The 18,725-nt window shown below is 31.5% G+C and overlaps 1 protein-coding gene across 8 annotated transcripts in view; it reads right to left on the bottom strand.

Annotated features, from left to right (window-relative positions):
* LOC105225089 (death-associated protein kinase related) overlaps positions 1-18,725 on the bottom strand; it is a 133,970-nt gene that overhangs the window by 85,835 nt on the left and 29,410 nt on the right. For all 8 annotated transcript variants that reach the window (XM_049454057.1, XM_049454060.1, XM_049454058.1 and 5 more), the window contains one exon: positions 17,566-18,410. In XM_049454057.1, the coding sequence (XP_049310014.1) occupies positions 17,566-17,599 (34 nt within the window). In that variant the 5' untranslated portion in view covers positions 17,600-18,410. The remainder of the gene's footprint in view (positions 1-17,565; positions 18,411-18,725) is intronic.

Below are 18,725 nucleotides of genomic sequence, written 5' to 3'. Positions count from 1 at the left end.
CTATTAGACATATTCAGCTGGTCAAAAAGTTGGTGTGTTTTTAGATACAAGGTGTTCAATGGTGTCATACCTTTTTCGACATTGGTCTTTTCTGCAGCTATTATTTGATTTATACTCAGTTTTTTTTGATATTTCATAATGATTAGGAACAAGCACTCTTCACGTTCGTTGAATAGGCTGAAAACGAGATGGCAACCAATTTCGTTTCGCACAAGAAAATTTTGTTCAACACTGAAACTTACTCTTGGTTGAATGGATAAGTTAATGACGAAAATGTTATAATTGAAGCGATGATAATTCACAAGCTCTTGTTTGATCGCCATTTTTTTCTCAAGAAGTCACATTTTGGTGTGTTCTATGGGCAGAGGAAATCAATGGTTCTAATTTTTTCAAAAGCTGGTAATAATGTTACAGTCACTGGGGAACTCTTTAGAGCCATGATTAGTGAAATGTCGTGCCTGAATTGAGGTTGATATGAAGGACCTTTGGTTCCTACAAGATGTCACCAATGAAACAATCAATATATGGAAGAAAACTTTTGGTGAGCACATTATCTCGCGTCGTGGACCTTTGGGGTAGCTTCGAAGATAGTGCGCTTTAACTCCGCTGTTCTATTTGTATTTGTATTTTGTATAGTTATGTAAATTCGCTCGTCTATGCCTCGATTGACGCCTCGTTAGAAACCATTTGGCGCCTTATTGCTAAACTACGGCCTTAATTGCTGCCAAAAGTGTTCGAAAGTTGGATCTCTTGGCTGCAATTTATTCGAGTTAGTTGCTGTATTCACTTGCCCGAAATCGTTTAAAAAATATAGAGGCGAAGTTTTAACTTTATAATAAAGTTAATTACGCGGATATATCCTTTAGTTATATGCGTTTTATTTCTTCTTGAAAATTTAGCGATGTGGTTCTATATATTCGACTGTAAGGGAGTCAAACATCGCATTCTGGAATCGTTGTATTATGGATGGAAATTTGTGCTTTAAAGAAACAAGAGATTTAATCTATCAAAGAAAATATTTTCACTGGCCACCTTTAAACCTAAAGTAGCTCTAGAAGACAGTTTTTTGGGACACCCTAAAGATCACTTTTGTTTTCACGCCAAATCTGAAGCTTTATAGCTGTGTTTCAGGTCATATATATCGAGAAATCGAGGTTTTTCGATAAGCAATCGTTGCTATCATGGAATTTACTACATTTTAATATTTAAGCTGCTAATGTATCGCCCTAATGTAAATAAATTTTTACGCTAATGTCATTAAATTTCAGTTCTTCAAGCGTCATTAGAACGGAATTCCATAAATTGGTGGAAAATTTATCTTTTTGAGTTGGTCAAGTCAATGATGGGTCATATTTTTTAACTGACTATATCTAAATGGCGAAAATATGATGGAATAGCAAAATGTAATATATGATAAGAGTAACCAGTTTACATTTTTTTTTTTCATTTTTATTTCTATTGTTAGCGAAACTACTTGAAATGGAGGGATGAAATTTAAAATTACGAAGAAATCGTTTCTTTCAACGAACTAATGTTAGCAAATGTAGAAAGACAGACATTAAAATAAATATTGCTTGTATATTTCGCCACCACTGTTACGCAAAACACTCACCACACACACATTTTTATGTCAATGCATTAATACATATATATACATGAATTCTACTAACCATTATAGTAAACATATGTATTTTCGTACTTGTTTTTAAGCGAAACATGTGCGCATATTTGTTGTGGCTTCAATAAAATTACAAAAACAACACAGATAGTGTACAAAAGTAACAACAACAACAATTACAGCACAATAACAATTGAACTCCTACACGTGTTTACACAGCATAATTTCGCTCATCCATTTTAAATGCTGAATTTGCGTAAATAAAATGCGTGCAAAGGCAAATGGAAAACGCAATGCTGCTTTTATATATACCTATTTATATATACACATATATACATATATACATATATACAGTAAAGTAAAATGTGTGGCTTGCAAGCAAAAATCATAATACTAACTAAAGCAGCTCTATATTTTCATATGTTTTTCTATTTGTTTATATAACTATAAATGGCGCGCAAATCTTTATAAATGCACAACAACAATTTGCACTAACAATAACAACAACAACAAAAATTGTTTTCATATTTGCTGCCAACAAAGTTATGAGCGTGTGACAGCCTCACCGCTTAATTAAATTAATGAGCAGCTGTAGTTGCGCGTTTAGTTAAGCCATTGCTGCTGGGCAGTTTGTTTGGTTCAGTGGTTAGGCGTACGTGGCGTATGATGAACATAACTACTTGTAATGTGGTTGCTGTTGAGTTTTTGGCAGCTGATACTGGCGAGACTTGCTGGGAGTGGAGGACAACAAGAGGAGTATTAGTAACAACAACAACAACAACAAAACAGCATAAAAGGCAAAATTAATAACAACAATAACAAATGAAAAAACGACAACAACAACAAATGTTACAACAACAAATATGACAACAACAACAAGAAACATACAAAATACAACAACAAAAAATAGAAATAAAAAACTCAAATTAATACTAATTATAATAGTAGCAGTAATAATAATAATAACAAAAACAACAAAAGATAAGTAAAAACAACAGTAAAGGTTATTTTTCATCATGACAGCTTATTTTTGAGTACGTATACATATATATTTTCATCATATCAGTTATTTGGGTATTCATAGATATGTATATAGCAATAATAACTGTAATTTCTGTCTTTATTCTCCCGTTATAGCGCCGTTGACACGCTATTTGTATAACACCTGCCATTTTTTAATATTTGGCAGCTACTGACAGGTGTGCACAGTAAATTCAAAAGGATTGCGACCAACATTTTTTTTGGAAATTCTGCTGTCAGCTCAACTTTTTGCCTTTTATTTTTTACATTTTCGCTTAGTAAGTATTAAAAATAACAGTATAATCACATACATATGTACGTATAACTAGTAGTAGGTATGTAATATATATTAGTAGTATATGTAATATATATTAAAATAAGTAACAATGTTAACTTCGGTTATACTGGGACAAAAAAATCCCATATAGAGGGGCAGTTTGTATGGTAGCTATATGCTAGAGTGATTCGATGTGAACAATTTCTTCGAATATTACATTATTTCATTCGAAAATAATCTTTGCTAAATTTCGTTAAGATATCTCATCAAATAAAAAAGTTTTCCATATAAAGACCTGAGTTTCATCATTCAGTTTGTATGGTAGCTATATGCTATATTTGTCCGATCTTAACCATTCCTTCGAATATTACATCATCGTTTTCCACAATAATCACTACCAAATTTCGTTAAGATACCTTTTCAAATAAAAAATGGTTTCTATGTATATAAAAACTTGATTCTGTTTCTTAAGTTTGTATGGCAGCTATATGATATAGTTCTCCGATCTAAACAATTTCTTAAAATATTATATAATTGCTTTGGAGAAAAATCTATGCCAAATTTCATGCATATATCTCGTCTAATTGAAAAGTTCTCCATATAAGGACATAATTTCGATTGTTCAGTTTGTATGGCAGCTATATGCTATAGTTGTCCGATCTGAAAAGTTTCTTCAGAAATTATAGAGTTGCTTTGGGCAGAAATTTATACCAAATTTCTTGAAGATATCTTATCAAATAAAACAATTATTCATACAAGAACGATTCTTTGATCATTCAGTTTGTATGGTAGCTATATGCTATAGTTCTTCGATCTGAATAATTTCTTCGAAAATTGTACCGTTGCTTTGGAAAATTATTCATGCCAAATTTCATGCAGATATCTCGTCTAATATAAAAGTTTTCCATATAGGGACATCATTTTGATTGTTCAGTTTGTATGGCAGCTATATGATATAGTGGTCCGATATCAACAATTCTTACAAGTAAGAAGCTCCTCGATAAGTAGAAGACGTGTGCAAAATTCCAGATCGCTATCTAATAAACTAAGTGATTAGTTCGCGTTTATAGAGACAGGTTATGTTCCTCTCTAAATGGACTCAGTTCGCCATGTTAATCCTGTATATATAATAGGTATATAAATTTTATAGCGTATCCGACCTTATTGGGGGTATATATATTTTAAGGGTCTCCGACACTGTTCAGTGTATAGCATATATATAAAACTTACCTACACATACCTCTTATTGCTCCCACATTTTCCCCACATATTTCTTTTTGTCAGCAGTTTCCTCTATACAAAATATTTCCCCGCATATCAGTGAACTGAATTTCAAATTTCTAAAGAATTTGTGTACCTTATCTGCGCTTGACATATACACGCACACTTATGTATATATTTGCGTAAACACGGCGACTGTAAAAGGTAGTTAAAACACGTGCGCTGCTTTTGTGTGTCAGCCGCACACGTTTGCTGCCTGCGACGTCTGCTTGACTGCTAGTTCGCCTTTATCCATCTTTAGCCGCCTTTTAAAGCTTTGCGAAAAGCTCGCAAGCTTACCTCTAATCTGCACTCTCATTTTCTATAGCTGCTTTTGACATAACTATACTTCAGTTTTTCCTTTCAACACAACACAAAGTTGTTGTGATAAATCTTTAAATTTAGTTCATTTTATTTTCAGCTTCAGCTCCATCTATGCAATTAAATGTGGTATTCATTAAAAGTGCTTATCTGACAGGTTTTTGTGCTTGTCCCGGTTGCGATAACCGAGTTTCACTTGTATTTAATAAAAGTGCTTTGGAGAAATTTTAATAAGTAGTTGGGGGGCTGAAAATACAGTGGAGAGAAATGAAGAGGGGGAATCGCAAACAGCTTCTTAAAGGTGCTCTGACAGACACCTACTTTTTAGACCAATATATAATATATATAAAAGACATGATTATTGGTCGGCGAATATTCCCCGCTGAATCCTCCTTGAAGGTGCCGACTGATAATAGATACCACAGTATCACGACGATGCCAGGAACAGACTGGTAGCAGAGAGCTCAAATAATATGTTTTACTATGTTTGGGAGTACAAAAAAGCGCTGGATGTAGGTGTCATGAGACCCATGTCGAAGATCGACTGGTTGAGGGTCCTCAAATAGCCCAGCATCGAACGGAGCTTACGGATACCTGGCACCTTCCGTAAGATGATAAGCTTACTTGGATAGAGCGATACACTTGTGAGTTCTCGAATAAAAACCGAACGAAACTAGTTCTTCAAAGAAATGGGCAGCGATCATAGGTAGCTCGAGGGAAGCCCGCGTTAAGAAATGTAACTAACACTGGAGTTGGAGCTAAGCCTAATTCGAGGAAAGTAACAAAACCAGCGGCAACCGGAACCGAACCCGGTAGTCAAAGAAGGTAGAGGAAGGGTATGCCAAAATTGTAGCTTACAGTAGCTGACAAAGACAGAAGGGCATAGCTGCAAACGCCAACCAATGAGCAGCTTACTAAGGATTCCACTGATTGTGCGAAAACCCTTCAACCGAAATTTAAGCTCAAACAGCCAGCAGTGGCTGCCAAGAGACAGAGGTCAGCTGAAGAGGCTAACCCGTCTGACCCAAGACAAAGCGTTTCACAGCCGCTAATTTATTTGCTGATGTGGTCGGAAACCGGATTATCATTGGTGTTCTGAAAGAGGGAGATTCCGAAGGAAACATTCTCAGAGCTCAAGAGCAGAGGGTGCAAACTGCGCTGATAAATGTGACGCTGGAGGTGCAATTAAGCAAATCGAGTCCGCCATCGACATGTACGGATGCCAGTTGATACCAAGACCAATACCAATCAAAATGATTGCTTACGACGGTAGATCAGTCAAACTTTAAAAGCCGCTAAAGCCATGGTAGGGTAGGTATACGCAGAAGCAAGGCGAATAGCGTTGAAAAATAGAGCCCGTCCAAGCTAAGGGCAAGGTCTGGATCCCGGATACACGATCGAAGTACCCCGTAGCAGAATCTGGCATGGAGATCAAAATGCTTCAATGCAGATATTGATACTACTAACAAAGGAGTTCAACGAACTGCGTTTGAAACAAATTTCAATCCAATTAACTTAATTTCATTTTAAAGATATGGCAACTCTTAGCTAAAAATATTTTTTGCGAGAATCTACTTCAAAACCTTTTTAATTGAACACTCATTTAGTAAGTAAGTATTACCAATTACATATGTATGTATAGTTTAATTTTTATTAGATGGCAACCCTACTCTAAATCTATTTGATTGTAATCTCCTGAAGAGCTGGTTAGTTGATTGCCCATTTAGTAAGTAAATGTTGTTGTAACCAAATATGTTTATTAAATTTAATTTTTTAACAGGTGGCAACACTACTAAAAATATTTTTTACCTTAAAACCAATTTAGTTGTATAACCATTTAATAAATATGTGTTCTTATCACCAATTAAATTATATTTATATTATAAATAGGTGGCAACCCTTCTAAAATATTTGTAAGCTTTTTTAAATCCATTTTGATTGAGTGACGATTTTGTAAATAAGTGTTGTTATTACCAACTATGTATATAATTTTTAACAGGTGGCAACTCCCTTAAAAATTTAAAGCAGCGTAATCTTTCTCAAATTTATTCAGATTGATATGCAAAAGTGTTTTTTATTTACTTTTTTTATTTTGCAATTTATGTTTATAATTTTTAACAGGTGGCAACTCTCTTCAAAATATTGTGCATTCCAATTTTTCTAAAATCTATGGAGATTGATATACAAATGTCATTTTTATTTATTAATTTTTTTTATTTAAAATTTTCAAACAGCTGGCAACCTGATTTTATATTTTTACTTTTGACCAATTGCTTACGATTGCACCAGAAGACCATTGAAAGTCACACAGGTTTGATATTTTACTGTGATGCTTAGTTATAAACAGCTGCCGTGACGCAATTTTGTTCGTCACATATTTTCGTTGCAGTCAAACTACCAAACACAGCAGTACCGTGTTCAAAAAGATTTCGTTAGACTATTTTGGTAAATAAATTTAAATAAATTGATTAGGATAGAGAATATTGACCTAGATTTTCAGAATTAATTAAAGAAGAAGTCAACTCTGACATATGTTTGTCTAACATACAGTTATTTAATGGCAATAAATTAAGAACGGTATTTAGGATAAACTAAAAATAAGTACAGTTATGAGAAAATTCCGATTAAACTGCAAAGAGCAGCATAAAACAACAAAAAATAAATATTTGCTAGAAAATAAATAAATAAAAAATGCCTTTCAGCAAGAAAAAAGAAAGAAAAATAAATTTTAAATGTTTCTGCTTCACATTCACCTTGAACGCGAAAAAAATCCGAAGGCAGGGCAATGTTAAAGACATCACGAAAAACCAAAAAAAAGACACAAAAAAAAATTCTTTTAGCAGTAATGACAAAAACAACTTGCAGAGAGCGGCTACCGTTAGGCGGAAGAGAGGTGAGTGGCAAATGTTGCGAAAACCACATTGACGCCTTGCTGGCGGCGGTCAATGGCGGCATGGCGATAATCATTAAAAATATAAATAAAAACAAAGCGCGACAATGGAAACAGCCAAAAAGAAAAAGGAAAAATATATATGAGTATATACATATATAAGTAGATAAAGAAAAGAAATACTTTAGCGGCGACACAAATAGCGCGAAGCAACAGTTGGCGGAGGAAAACAGCGGCCACCTTCACTAACTGTGCGAGACTTGGGTGACATTGAGCGCAAAAGAGAAAAGTTGTCGTTGAGTGAGTGAGAAAGTAGATCGAAAGATAAGTAAAAAGGGACAGAAGGAAGTGATGGCATAGCGACAAGCAGCAGAGTGTGGGAAAATATACACGAACATACCTACATACTATATACGAGTATAATATATGTACTTAAGTGCGAAGTAAGCGGCAGCTGTCAGGGCGTATGAGTTATTATTTACGTGCCTTGTTATTTCGCAAATATTAATGTTGTTATTATTGAGTAGCAATATATTGCTTACATACATGAAAGAATATTGCTATATTGATAATTAGTTACTGCTTATTTGTTTCAGTACTTATAATAAGATAATAATTATATAACAAAATAAGTTTGAAACAAAACAAAAGTTAAGTAAATGCCTTTGGCAAGTCATGTGCTCGCTGGCAATTGTTACAAAAACAAACATAATGTGTTAAAAATTTTTCTACACAAGCTGAACTATTTCTTACAGCAACAAACAAACGTAAGAATATGATTAAGTGGCGGCCCCCAACGGCGCTCGCTTGGAATTTCGGGGTCAGACGCGCAAAGTGCTCTCGTAAAAGCAATTTTGAATCGAAAGTTTGATTGTTATTTTCCAAATGAAAAAAAAAAAAATTGGAAAAATAAATTATGAAAACTTAAAATATGCAAAAAAATATATGTATGTATAAGTTGAAAAATTTTTATTAAACAAAAATATAAAAATTAAAATAAAATAACTAGTTTTTACTGATTTTTTTTTTTCAAATATTTAGATTTATTTTTATATGAGAATTATTGAAATAATTGATTTTTTTTTTATTTTGTGTTTAAAAATAATTTTTTAAATTTATAAAATTTTAATTATATTTAATTTAATTTAGATGCTGAGCAAAATAATTTGAATAAGTGAATACATTTTTTGTAGCAATAAAAATCTTTAAAGAAAAATTCCAATGAAAATTTGTATTAATAAGCAAAAATAAAAAAAAATTATAGTAATTTATTTATTAGTGCTTAGATTGATTGTAGCTCGTAATAACAAAAAACAATAGCATAGACTATAAAAAAAAAAATAAAATATAAACATTATTTTTTTTTAATGTTAGAGACAAAAAAAAAATTAAATAAAAAATTAAATTTATTAATTAAGTTAAAATATATTAAAAATAAATATTTTTTTTTTAATTTTTGTTTCTAAAAATAATTTGTATTACGAAATAAAAAAAATTAAAAAAATAAATGTATTATTAAGTTAAAATAAATTAAAAATAAATTATTTTTTTTTTAATTTTTATAAATAAATTATTTTTTTTTTTAATTTTTGTTTCTAAAAATAATTTTTATTATGAAATAAAAAAAAATTAAAAAAATTTAGTTTAAAAATAATTTTTTTTTAATTTTTTTTTCTAAAAATAGTTTTATTAAATAAAGGTTTGGGAGCCAAACTTTTGTCTAAATATAAGTGTAAAAAATTAAATTTCAAAAACATCATATATACGTCATAAAAAATATTTTTTACCCCATTATGCAGTTAATGTCAAAGAAAAAATATTTATAAAAAATTAAAAAAAAAATTTAAAATTTGAAATTTTTGTATACGCAATTCCGAAATTTTCAAGAATTTTTTTTACTAAGAAAATTTACTTTCACAAAAGAAATTAATTTTGTATGAAAGTTTTAGAAAAGTAAATTTCACAAAAAAAAAAATTAATTTTGTATGAAAGTTTCAGAAAAAACAACTGTTGATTAAATATAAAAGTAAAAACTTAAATTTGAAAGAAAATATGTTTATAAAAAATGTAAAAAAAAATTTTTGAATATTTATATATGTACATATATGAAGAATAAAATTTGCAAAAAATATTTATTAAAACAAAAGCAATATAAAAGTAAATATTTGGTCTTGAAAAAAAAATCCAAAAAAAGTTTTTGAATATTTTTAAGAATTAAAATCTTAAATTAAATTAATTCGTATATTTCATATAAATATCATAAAATATCCTTTAGAATATTTTCAATTTTTCCAAATTTGAATTACGTATAAAAGTAGATATGTATGTATAAATTTTTGAAAAAAAATCAGGACGAAAAATTAAAAAAAAAAATAAAAAGAATATTTGTTTTTCTTAAAACTTAGTGTACCTCATATATGTATATTATATACCAACTCATAAAAATTATTTCAAATAATTTTAAAATTTTTTAAAACTTCTATCCACACAGAGCATAAAAATTCTTATTTTTCAAATTTTCGACTTTTATAAATATACTCAATAAATATTCCACGTTATAATAATTATTCACACAAAAAACCCAAAAAATAAATAAAATATTATTATTTCCTTTAATTTCACAACCGAATCTCACACGTTCAATCAAAATTTCGAGTCGTGTCTTACGCAAATTTCCGCTTTTCATAATTCATTTCAATTATCTAAAGTTTTCGTTTTCCATTTTGCTACGAAATTTCCGGCGTCTATAAATTAAACAAACTGTCGGTTAGTCAATGAATTAGCTGTAAATGTCGAGTGAGGAGGCGGGCGAAATAACAATTTTCTATGACGTACAAACACACATAAACAAACACACACATACACGCGCAAAGTGTGCATGCTTTATTTGCATTTAGAAAATCAAAAATTTTCAAAATTTTGCAATTTTCTCATTTCATTAACATTTCGCAATGAATTTTAATGTAAACACTGTATTTGAACGCTGCAAGTGGGAAGTGAAATGCTTGGCACGTGGCATTTAAGAATTTTATTTGAAAGTTTTTGATGTGCTTGTTAAACTTTGCTATCTGATGGGTGAAGGCGGATGTGAGCGGCAGTGTTGCTTAAGTTCAATAGATGACCTTTAGTGGATTTCAATTTTAGAGCAGTTTTTATTTCAAACAATTTGTTTTTTGTATATTCAAAACATAAACAAGTGTTCTGGAATTTCGAAATAAACTTGCCTCTGAATTTCTAGGAGTATTTCTAGCGCACGATACTTCGTTAAACAAATATTTATGTATATGTTGTTCGAGAATTTGATGCTATCAGGGTATGTAAAAGTCAGAAGACTAGTTGGAACCTTGCATACTAGATGAGATGTTCTAAAAAATCACGGATAAGCGGATTTACAAATATCCCACAAAAGGATATTTTTAAGGAAATTTTCCATTTGAAAGTTTTTGATATATAATTTTTGCGTAAAAAAGTATTAAACAACACAAAGAGCAAATTTCCCCCAAAGGGATATTTTTAAGGAATTTTTCCATTTGAAAGTTAATGATACAAAATTTTTACGTAATAAAAGGTTCAAAGTATGAAAAATCACAAAAGACCAATTTCCCCCAAAAGGATATTTTTGTGGAATTTTTCCATGTAAAAGTTTAAGATACGAAATTTTTACGTAATAAAAGGTTCAAGGTATTAAACAACACAAAAAGCAAATTTCCCCCAAAAGGATATTTTTAAGGAATTTTTCCATTTGAAAGTTTAAGATACGAAATTTTTACGTAATAAAAGGTTCAAAGTATTAAACAACACAAAAGGTAAATTTCCCCTAAAAAAATTTTTTTAGGGAATTTTTCCATTTAAAAGTTTTTGATACAAAATTTTTCCGTAATAAAAGGTTCAAAGTATTTAATAACACAAAAGACAAATTTCACTGAAAAGGATATTTTTAGGGAATTTTTCCATTTGAAAGTTTTTATACAAAAGTTTTGCGTAATAAAAGGTACAAATTATTAAATAGCACAAAAGACAAATTTCCCTGAAAAGGATATTTTTAGGGAATGTTTCCATTTGAAAGTTTATGATAGGAAATTTTTGCGTAATAAAAGGTTCAATGTATTAAACAAAATAAAGGGCAATTTTCCTCCAAAAAGGATATTTTTACGGAATTTTCCATTTGAAAGTTTGTGACACAAAATTTTTCCGTAATAAAAGGTTCAAATTATTAAACAACACAAAAGGCAAATTTCTCTAAAGAGTCACGAATGGTTTCATTTAGACAGCAAGAAAGGCCGGTTCGCGGTGTCTCTATGGTATGATTAGCTTCAGACCATTATTAAACAATTGGCCATTGCATTTTTTACTTTCCAAATTCTTAAAACCGTTACAATGGCTAAGCCGCATTGATTTATTATTAGCTTCATATTCATTCATAGCAATCTTGCCAATTTATCAACGAAATTAGTCAATAAATTCCAAGAATCCATTGAAAATTATGAATTCACTATCTAAAAGCCACCATAATGCCATATTTTCGAACCAAACTATTGTCCTTGCAACACTAAATCAACGTATTTTTGCAATGAGGAGTTACGTCGTGGCATTGGTTCTCGTCTTTTGTGCCTGTGCTTTGTTTGCTTGCGCTTATTATTCACAATTATTAGCAGAAAATGGCCATTAAGCGCAGAAATTACCAAATCACAAAGAGCGCTTGGCATACAGCAGCGTCGCAAATGCGTTGTAAGCACGCTTACTAAGCTCGGCGAGTGAGCGCAATAACTGCTTCAAAGAACTGTTAATGTTTTCGTGTGAAAAGAAACTTGTAATGTGACGCTTTCAATGCAAAGTCACGTGCGTCACCTCCGTGAAAGTGCCACTTTGTCAAGGCTAAACAAGACAACAATCACAAAGGATTGTCGTGAAAGTTTGTCTGTGTATTTGTAAGTGTGTAAACAATAACAATGTAAACAACAATAACGCAACATTTAACAAAATTTTTACCAAAGCAGAAAAAGTTGAAAGTGTCTGCGACAAATTTTCTTACAAAACACCTTTGACCCCATTAACACTTAATTTGGGTGGCGCCGCGGGCCATATAACAATGAACTTTTGCTGTATGTGCTAGCTACAAAGGATTGACAAAGAAAAGTTGTCAGCGTGTGGGCTAAAATTGTTTCCGTTAGTTTAAATGGATTTGGCTGGCATAGAAATTGAAGCCATAAATAAGTGGGCATAATTTCGTTCAACTGACTTTTGACGGAGTTGAATCGGTCTACTGAATTTAATCCACTGGCAAACCTCTGCTTTTTTTCGGTATAGGTACTTTTAAGTTAATAATACAGAGATTTAAACATTTTCTGAATTCTATATAATATCTACAACCAAAAATTATTCGCAAAATAGAAAAAGTCGCAAAACTAAGCTTTTCTTGAGTGACCTTCAAGAGTCATAATTTTATCAGATATGTAGTTTTAGGCACAACGAGAATTTCACGAGCAGACAGCACTTTAAATTTGAAGTAAATTTTTGATTACTCCGAAAAATTCGGAGTTATTCCGAAAATTCAATTTTACTCCAAAAATTGGGGTTACTCAGAAAAAAATTAATTGTTTTTTATTTGTTAACAAAACCCGTACAAAAATTATTATTGTAACATTTTTTTAACAAAATCCGTAAAAAATGGTTAGATAGTTGTAAAAAGTATTTTATAATACTCGAAGTATATTTTTGATTGCTCCGAAAAATGCGGAGTTATTCCGAAAAATCAATTTTACCCCGAAAAATTCGGATTGTTGTAAATTGTTTTTTATTTGTTAACAAAGCCCTACAAAATTATTATTGTAATATTTTTTTATCAAAATCCGTAAAAAAATGGTTAGATAGTTTTAAAAAATATTTTATAATATCCTAAGTATATTTTTGATAACTCCGAAAAATTCGGAGTTATTCCGAAAAATCGAATTTCAAGTCTATTTTTGAATACTGCGAAAAATTTGTAGTTAGTCCGATAAAATTTAGTTAACTCCAAAAATTGTCGACAGTGATATATTGAATCTCTACATTCAAAAACAGAGATGTTACGCTCTTTTGAACTTGGTAACAAATAGAAAAAATTATTGTTTTTGGATGCTGTAGTGCTTCTCATTTCTTTGGTGTGAAATTACTGATCAAACTTAAAAAATATTTGCCAGTATTTTAACAATTTCTACTTATTTAAATTCCAAATTCCCAACTTAGCATACTTTCTTAGTTTATGAAAGTAACAGCAAATTTGCGTCATGTTCTCAACCGAAATTAGGGTCAATCCAAGGAAAGAAACGCACATTGTTTTTGCTCAAAATTAAAGTGCAAATATTTTTGTTACTGACAATTAATTTTCGCATTCACAATCAGCTCACAACCGGCACTCCCACTCATTAATTTCGAACGCGCACACACCTCCAGCCTTCAGGACATTGTGCGTTTATGCTGTTTATGCCATTTCCGTTGCAGACTTGAACTCTTTATGCTCGCACAAGTTGCGAAACTTTCCGCCTAAGTTGTCTGACACAGTTTTCCAAAGTTTCGCATTTGCATAAACCAGCCTCAAATAAAACGTAACAACAACAAAAGCAAAAAAAAACAACAAATCCGAAATAAGAAGTATTATAAGTTTCCATTTCCGTTTACAAATTTTAGCTTGCTTGCTTAGCTCGAGCCGGCGCTTGAGCGCTTAAAATGTGAGTGTTTGAGGAATGCCGAGATTTGCGCAAATTCGCAGCAAGTCAAAATCAGCCACGCGTCAGTGTGCTTGCTGGTAAAGCCGCTGCCTCGACTTTTAGGTTTGCTCTTCACACTTTTTATTTGTGTTTTTTACGTTGTATTTGTTTGCATTTCACTTTCGGCTTTTGTTGCCTTGGCCTTGCAGCTGTTTGGGCTTGTCCCATTTATTTTTCCTTTTCTTAATTTTATTTTGTGCTGATTTTTTGTTTTAGCCGGAAATGTTTAGAATTTATTAGCGCCATCATTTCTGGGTTCATATTTTTTTTTGTTTTTGCTTTTATATCTTTTCAGCGCCTCCTTGATTTGTCCTTTCCGCGAGGACAAAGCTGCGAGTTTTGCTAATATTTTTCGTTTCTTATTTTTATGGTACTTTATCTTTATTCGTTTTCACTGCGCTGTCTTATCTTAATTTGTAAATTGGCTTTAGCTAAACACTTTATTAAAATTTATGTCTTTCCGGCGCTGACTAGCGAACCCCGCCCTTTATCCTAATGTATTTTTTATGCATTTTCAATGCGATGACATTTTGTGACAGAAATTGAAATTTAAAAGTGGAATTCATATATAATACATACATATAGTATGTATAGTATATTGCTAAGGCATGTATTACTTGAAATTTCAATATTTGGATAAATGAAAAGAGATAACAAATGTATAATATTTGATTTCATACTAAAATTTGTCTGAATGAACCATTAAGCAGCTTTCGTGTATGAGCTCAGCTTGCAAGATACAGTTAGTGTATAATATTTTAAAAGCAAACAAAAGCAGACAATGTGACTTTGATATTTAACCACAATAAAAATATCCTTCGAAATTGGCAAAAGATCACTTTTTGATAGAGACTGTTGTGAAATAAAATCAGTGTTTTCATATAAAATTTTACAGAATTTTTATTTTAAATTTTAGCTCAACAAAATAAACATTTTGATATAAAATCCTGGTTTCTTTGTGGTAAGTAAGCTAAAAAAAAATATTATAATTTTATGTAAAGTTGTAACACTATTTTTGATTACAACGCAAATTCGGAGTTACTCCGAAATTTTAATATCTTACTGCAAGCTTCTTGTAGATACCTATGAGAGTTATTTTGACTTTATTTCAAGTTTGCCGTATGTTTTTGATTATTCCGAAAATTCGGTGTAACTCCGAAAATTTTAAAATAATACTGCAAGCTTTTAGTAAGTAGTTGGGTAAAATATTACAACTTTATTTAAAGTTTTAAGTATATTTTTGATTATTCCGAAAATTTAGAGTTACTCTGATAATTTTAAAATCTTACTATAAGCTCTTCATAGATATACTAGTTGTATAACTATTTTTGATTACTCCGTAAATGAGATGTTAACTGACCCACAGCAGATTTATGAAGTCCAATATTCTGCTGGGTACTAGCGAAGCGAAGCGATCACTTTGTAGAAAAATTGATGGCCTTAAACCTGTGTCTGCAGACAGCTGTGCAGTTTATTAGCAGATGTTCTGGTGCTTCAGGACCTTACTCACAGAACTGTTAATTTATGCAAGAAGCTAGGTCTATGTTGTACAAATGTTTCTTCTTGCAGTAGCCAGAGTTAAATACGACCAGTACTCTGAGCTTATCCCAAGGAAGTTTGATTGTATATTTACACCAGCTGGGGTTGTACACCCCATTAGCAAGTTGGCATGTCGCTTGCCATGTAGATGTTGCCAATGCCTACTGTTTTATGGGATGGAGACCCACTCCTGTGCAGGGTTCAGGTCATACCACGTTAGTGGAACTGGCTCATCAGCCAGTTCGTTCCGGGCTATACCTTTGGGATCGGGCACTCAGATAAGGTGCACATTTTTACGTTTAGCTAGGCTATACAGCCGTTCTCTACACTCCTGCACCAGTGGCGATTTGATCTCATGAGGGCAGGCTGTTTTAAGTGCTGCTTACCTATCGCTAAGTATGGTCATTCGTTCAAGGATTTCAGCTTAAATAATGCTCGGAAAACTTCCCATAGGTATGGAAAGCTTGTTGCGCGGTCCTGTGACCCCTACACCGATTCCCTCCGACGTCTTAGAACCGTCAGTGTACCACTTGATCGTACTATCCCTAAGCAGTTTTGGAATTATTCCATTCAGCTTTGCTGAACTTCTTGGTGAAGTTAATCCTTTTAGCAATGCTGTCCCTTGGGAGAAGAGCCAATGGTATAGTACCACTTAACTCTTTCATCCGCACAAGATTACCTTACCTCTGCCACACCTTTCTGCCGTCATTTGTAGAAGTGTGTGCTTGTGAAATTCTCTAAAGAAATTAATTTATGATGACATATACGTACATATGAAACTACTAAATCATTTTCGGAGTAACTCCGAAAATTCGGAGTAGCTTTGAAATTAGTAAAGTTGTCGTTTAAGTAAATACAAATCATTAATAGCGACTATCTTCTACTATTAAGCTGACTCCGAAAATTCGGAGTTACTCCGAAAATGATTTAGTAGTTTCATATGTACGTATATGTCATCATAAATTAATTTCTTTAGAGAATTTCAAGATTAAATTTTGATATCATCATAAACTTCAAAATTTATTATTGATTCAAGTACCGGCTGATAATAATGTTTATCGCTAACTTTAACAACGGAAACATTTAACATATAATGTTAAATGATTGAGAGTTGTGAAATACGTATGTACATACATATATTATAGTACATAGTAAAGAGCGAGACACTAAAGTTGATATGAGTCAATAATTTATAATATCAGTTCAAATTGACTCTTAGACAACAACAAGTTGAAAACGAGATAAGAGTTGTTTTATCTGATAATAAGAAAAAAATAGAAACCGTTAGGCGGAGGACGTTTCCGGACTTTTGGATGTGTCTATCAGCCAATTTTTTAGAGAACGAAGCGAAAAAAAATCTTCGTTTTTTTGTCTCATCCTAATGTATACATACATACATATGTACATATGTTAGGTCTATTTGTCATTTTAAATAAATGTGGAAAATTTCAAGGGGGTTTTCTTTTACGAAATAAAGCAAGCGCATTTATCTAAATTCTCATCTTGAATTTTATATTAGGGTGACTCTATAAAATATACTACATATGTCACTTAAATCATATTATTTTATTTCCAACTTTCTCTCTTTAAACACTCGACAGCACTTGCTCAGCTAATGATTTCACTAAATTTCCAACCGCTCAAGTCGTTGAAATATTGAAGTATATGTAAGTAAACACGATTTCTCGAAAAGAACAAAGGAAATTATCAGGAAAATATTATCAGTTTTCCGTTGAGTTCATAAAAATTAAAAAAAAATCACACAGTAGATTAGATGAGGGTATAAGAACGGAGAGACATTAAAACTCTTCCAAGTAAACAACAACACCTTAAAGTTTATACGGGCAATTGTAAATGTTTGTAAAATAATATGCTATAAAAGCTAAGCACTTACCTCCTTCCGGTTCGGAGTCATCTATATATATCATGTTGTTGTTGTCTTTGTCGGGATTATTGTCACGCAAGCGGGTACCTATTTTGACGGCTTATCTGAAGACTGTTGTACTAAAAGAATTTTTTTTATTTTTTCCACAAAGAGCACCCTTTACAGTGCCTTAGCAGGACTTTGCACTTCCAGTACACTCACGGAGAACCAAAATAATATTTTTTGTTGTTTTACACACCGATAAGCTGTTGAGCAACCACTTGCTTATCACTGCTCACCTGCTTCCACCAACACTTGCTCAAACTTCAATTTGTTTTCTTGCGATTTTCAGTTGCTACAATTAAATTGATTTCAGCTAAATTTCGCTATACACACTTTGATTTGATTTTATTTGATTTTCTTCTATTTTACTTATTTGCAGTGAAGGTCGTTTTGTTGTTGTTTTTCACGCTCTTTTTTATTCTGATTTATTTTTGCTTTGTATTTGTTTTAAAATTAGTACGGCGCAGCACACAACTGACGTGTTATCTAAAACACATGTGTATGTGTGTGCTTGTGTGTGTGTGTTTGTTGTGGGCGCTGACAGCGGGATTGGCGGCGAAAAGGGTGCTCGGCTGTTGTTTGTTGTAATGATTGTTGCTGCTTTGACGCAGCAGGAATTGCGTTGTTGAAATGAAGTGTCGATCTTTTGTTGTTGTTGTTTATTGCTTTTGTTTTTTAATATAAAATCGTTTTAACTAATATATACAAATACACAAATATTTATTTGCACGGCTTATTTTTGTATATCTTGCTGTGTGCGCTTAATGAATAAATTTATGTTTCACACTGCGAAAATTGACTGCGGTCTAAAACTGGAATTATAAGTGGAATGATTAAATTAAAAAAAAAATTAAGTAGAAATTAGAAAAAATATTTTTTATTCTTATTTTTTTTAATAAAAAAATTCAAGTGATGCCGAAATTAATTTTTTTTTTGTTTTTAATTTTATTTCTTATTATTAATATTTTTGTATATTGTACTTTTCCAGTTTTTGAAATTATTATATACTATTTTATTTTAATTTTTGAATTAAGTAATTTTTTTATTAATTCACACATTACATACATTATTTTATATTTAATTTTATTATAATTTTATGATTAAAATTTTTTGTAGCATTAATTTTT

This window comes from Bactrocera dorsalis, chromosome 3 (genome assembly GCF_023373825.1).
Source record: "Bactrocera dorsalis isolate Fly_Bdor chromosome 3, ASM2337382v1, whole genome shotgun sequence".
Lineage (NCBI taxonomy): Eukaryota > Metazoa > Arthropoda > Insecta > Diptera > Tephritidae > Bactrocera > Bactrocera dorsalis.
The sequence above is the reverse complement of the archived record's forward strand: the minus strand, read 5'-3'. Positions and strand labels throughout refer to the sequence as shown.